General features: G+C 36.6%; 1 protein-coding gene across 1 annotated transcript in view; it reads left to right on the top strand.

The window, feature by feature from the left end:
- The window catches only part of LOC104622337 (insulin gene enhancer protein ISL-1-like), a gene marked incomplete at its 5' end in the record, with an annotated part of 6,551 nt that extends 5,571 nt beyond the window's left edge, over window positions 1-980 (top strand). Inside the window, one exon of the mRNA XM_010289079.1 lies at window positions 1-980. This exon is cut by the window's left edge and continues 7 nt beyond it. Coding sequence (XP_010287381.1) covers window positions 1-93 — 93 coding nt within the window.
- Between the last annotated feature and the right edge of the window lie 1,883 nt (window positions 981-2,863).

The following is a 2,863-nucleotide window of genomic DNA, read 5'->3' as shown; positions in this document are numbered from 1 at the left end:
GGTTCCAATTCTACTGGAAGTGAAGTAGCATCAATGTCCTCTCAGCTGCCAGATACGCCCAACAGCATGGTAGCCAGTCCTATTGAGGCATGAGGAACAGTCATTCAGATTTCTGTTGTTGATGTTTCTGCCCTTACCCTTAACCCTGTTGGAGAAATTGGGGAATAGATCGCATTGGGACTCCGAAATTTAGAGGGGAAAAGTATTTAACAACCCTGTAATGAACCTAGCAAGGAACTGCTCCATGAAATGAACGGAGTCCTGTTTCAAAAAAACAAGGTAATATGGTAGCAACACTGTGAAGACAATCATGGGATCTTACTAGAATAAATACTAACAAAACCAAAACCTGCGCTATTCAGTCATCAGAGGAGGATCAAAAAGACATTTTCAAAACGTAAAGTATTTGTACTCATGGATCTCAAAAAAAAAAGTGAAAAAAATTATCTTTTCATTTGACTGCACATCTTAGGGAGAAACCAAGGTAGAGGGGCTTTCTATCCAGTCCCTCTCAATCCGAATGGTGCTGTTTCTATATTGGTGATTGCCTTGCCAAAAGGAGCTCCAGTAGGTTTTCCATCATCAGGAAAGAGACGATTTACCCCTGCATTGTTGAAAGATTCATTGCAGGAAGGTGGAGCTGCATTGGTTTGCAATGTTGTTTTTAGTTGACTCTTAAAAAGGGGTTGTTTCCTGGGTCTCTTCTAGCATGTACTGTAGCGGGGATTTGGTTTTGTTTGGTTGAGATCCACCCTCTATCAAGTCTGAAGCGATTAAAAATAGGTTTTTGAATTCCTCTTTAAAAACCAATTTATAAAAGCATTGCAACAAGGTATACCTCTATTTTGCCACAAAGCGTCTCGGGATAGTGTTTGAAATGTGTCCGTCCAAGAACCTTCCCCTCCCCCAGAGATGTGTATAGTCATTGGTTAAAACGACTGTTTTTCTCTCTTTCTCTTTCTCTTTCTCTTTCTCTTTCTCTTTCTCTTTCTCTTTCTCTTTCTCTTTCTCTTTCTCTTTCTCTTTCTCTTTCTCTTTCTCTTTCTCTTTCTCTTTCTCTTTCTCTTTCTCTTTCTCTTTCTCTTTCTCTTTCTCTTTCTCTTTCTCTTTCTCTTTCTCTTTCTCTTTCTCTTTCTCTTTCTCTTTCTCTTTCTCTTTCTCTTTCTCTTTCTCTTTCTCTTTCTCTTTCTCTTTCTCTTTCTCTTTCTCTTTCTTTCTCTTTCTTTCTCTTTCTCTTTCTCTCTTTCTTCCTTTCCCTTTCCTTTTCCCTTTCTCTCTCTCTCTCAATAAAGAGAAAAAAGATTAAAAAAAAAGTAAAAGAAAAAAGAAAAAAAAACACACCCTTTTGTTTGCTCTTGCATTACAAGATTATAAAGTAATTTATTATTTATTATCGGAAGACTTGCCACTTTTCATGTCATTTGACTTATTTTTTTGGTTTGCTCGAATAAAACAAAAAAAAAAAAAAAAGAAGAAAAAAAAAAGGTTGTACCGTGGTCTTTGAATTATATGTCTAATTCTATGTGGTTTTTGTCTTTTTTTTTTCTTAAATATTATGTGAAATAAAAGCGCCATATGTAGAATTATTATATCTTCAGGATAATTTCACTAAATAAGCGTTTGGAATAGAGAAAATAATATTAATATTAAATAATGAACAAAGTTCCCTCTCTTAAATATTTACAAGTTAGCAGCTAAAATACCTGAAATAAAATATTGCATGCAAAGCAGGTCGTTAGTGAATAAAAGGAGTGTGATATTTTATTGCAAGTATTAACGATCAGCTTGTAAATTTCCGTTTCAACAACTATATCAGGGCTAGTTGGATGCCTTAGCTTTCAATCGGTAACGTTAGAAACTCTTGTCGTCCCCCCCATCCCTTGCCCTCAAAGGTAATATTACTGTAGGCATGATCTGACATAACGTTAAGACATCTAAAGAACTGGGAGCTCAGGCTTTTTGCTGAGTTCTATTATTTTTAAAAAATAATAAAAAGAAAGTGCTGTATACCAAAGCCTCACTGTTGAGATTGTTGAAGTGACCTGTACTTTAAGTATAAGCTCCTGATAAAAGGGATGCTTTTTGCTTAACAAGTCAAGTATGACCATTATTTATCAGTGTCTGCTGTCAAAACGATTGAAAAATGCTGCAGGAGAAATAAGTTAAGGGGATATTGCTATGAAATTGCACGAATAACGTTCCTTATTTTCTGTCGACTTCCCTCTCTTCACTCCCTCTTTTCTTCCTTTTTTAATTTGCAGGGGAGAGGGTGGTGAAAGCTAGAAACGTGGGCGATTTCTTGGGGAAAAGTAGAATGAAGAAAAAGAAGAAAAAAAAAACATAGGAAAGGGTTGTTTTTGCTCCAGTCGAAGTGCTCGCGGCCAGCACAAGACAAAGGCGAGCTTAAAAAAACCCTTAACAACTGGAATATACAGAGATTTTTAGTCTGACAAAGACAAGTTGGTTTGCATGACAGTTACTCCAAACCCTAATGTTTTCTTAACATAACCTTCTTTTTCCTCCCTCCTCACCATCTCAGCCCACCCTGAGCAAGCTCAGCCACAGAGTCAAACCATTTCGACAGTACAGAAAAAATAATAATAAAAAATGTTAAAAGTCTAATACAAGGATTTCGATCATCCTGATTATAAACTGGATTCATTTTGTATGCTCAAGTGTAATACATTTTTGAGTACTTGATAAATATTTAAATAAATATGAAATCTACCTTAAACTGTGTGATCGGTAACCTTTGTGTTTTCATGCAGGATCAGAGGCTTGGTACGACGCTTCGGGGGGCGGGAGGGAGAAAGGGTGTCATTTCTGCCCGGTGGTCTAACCTGTAAGTTGTTTGAGTGGCTCT

Source organism: Phaethon lepturus, unplaced genomic scaffold (assembly GCF_000687285.1).
Source record: "Phaethon lepturus isolate BGI_N335 unplaced genomic scaffold, ASM68728v1 scaffold18726, whole genome shotgun sequence".
Taxonomy (NCBI): domain Eukaryota; kingdom Metazoa; phylum Chordata; class Aves; order Phaethontiformes; family Phaethontidae; genus Phaethon; species Phaethon lepturus.
This window is presented reverse-complemented; position numbering and strand designations above follow the sequence as displayed.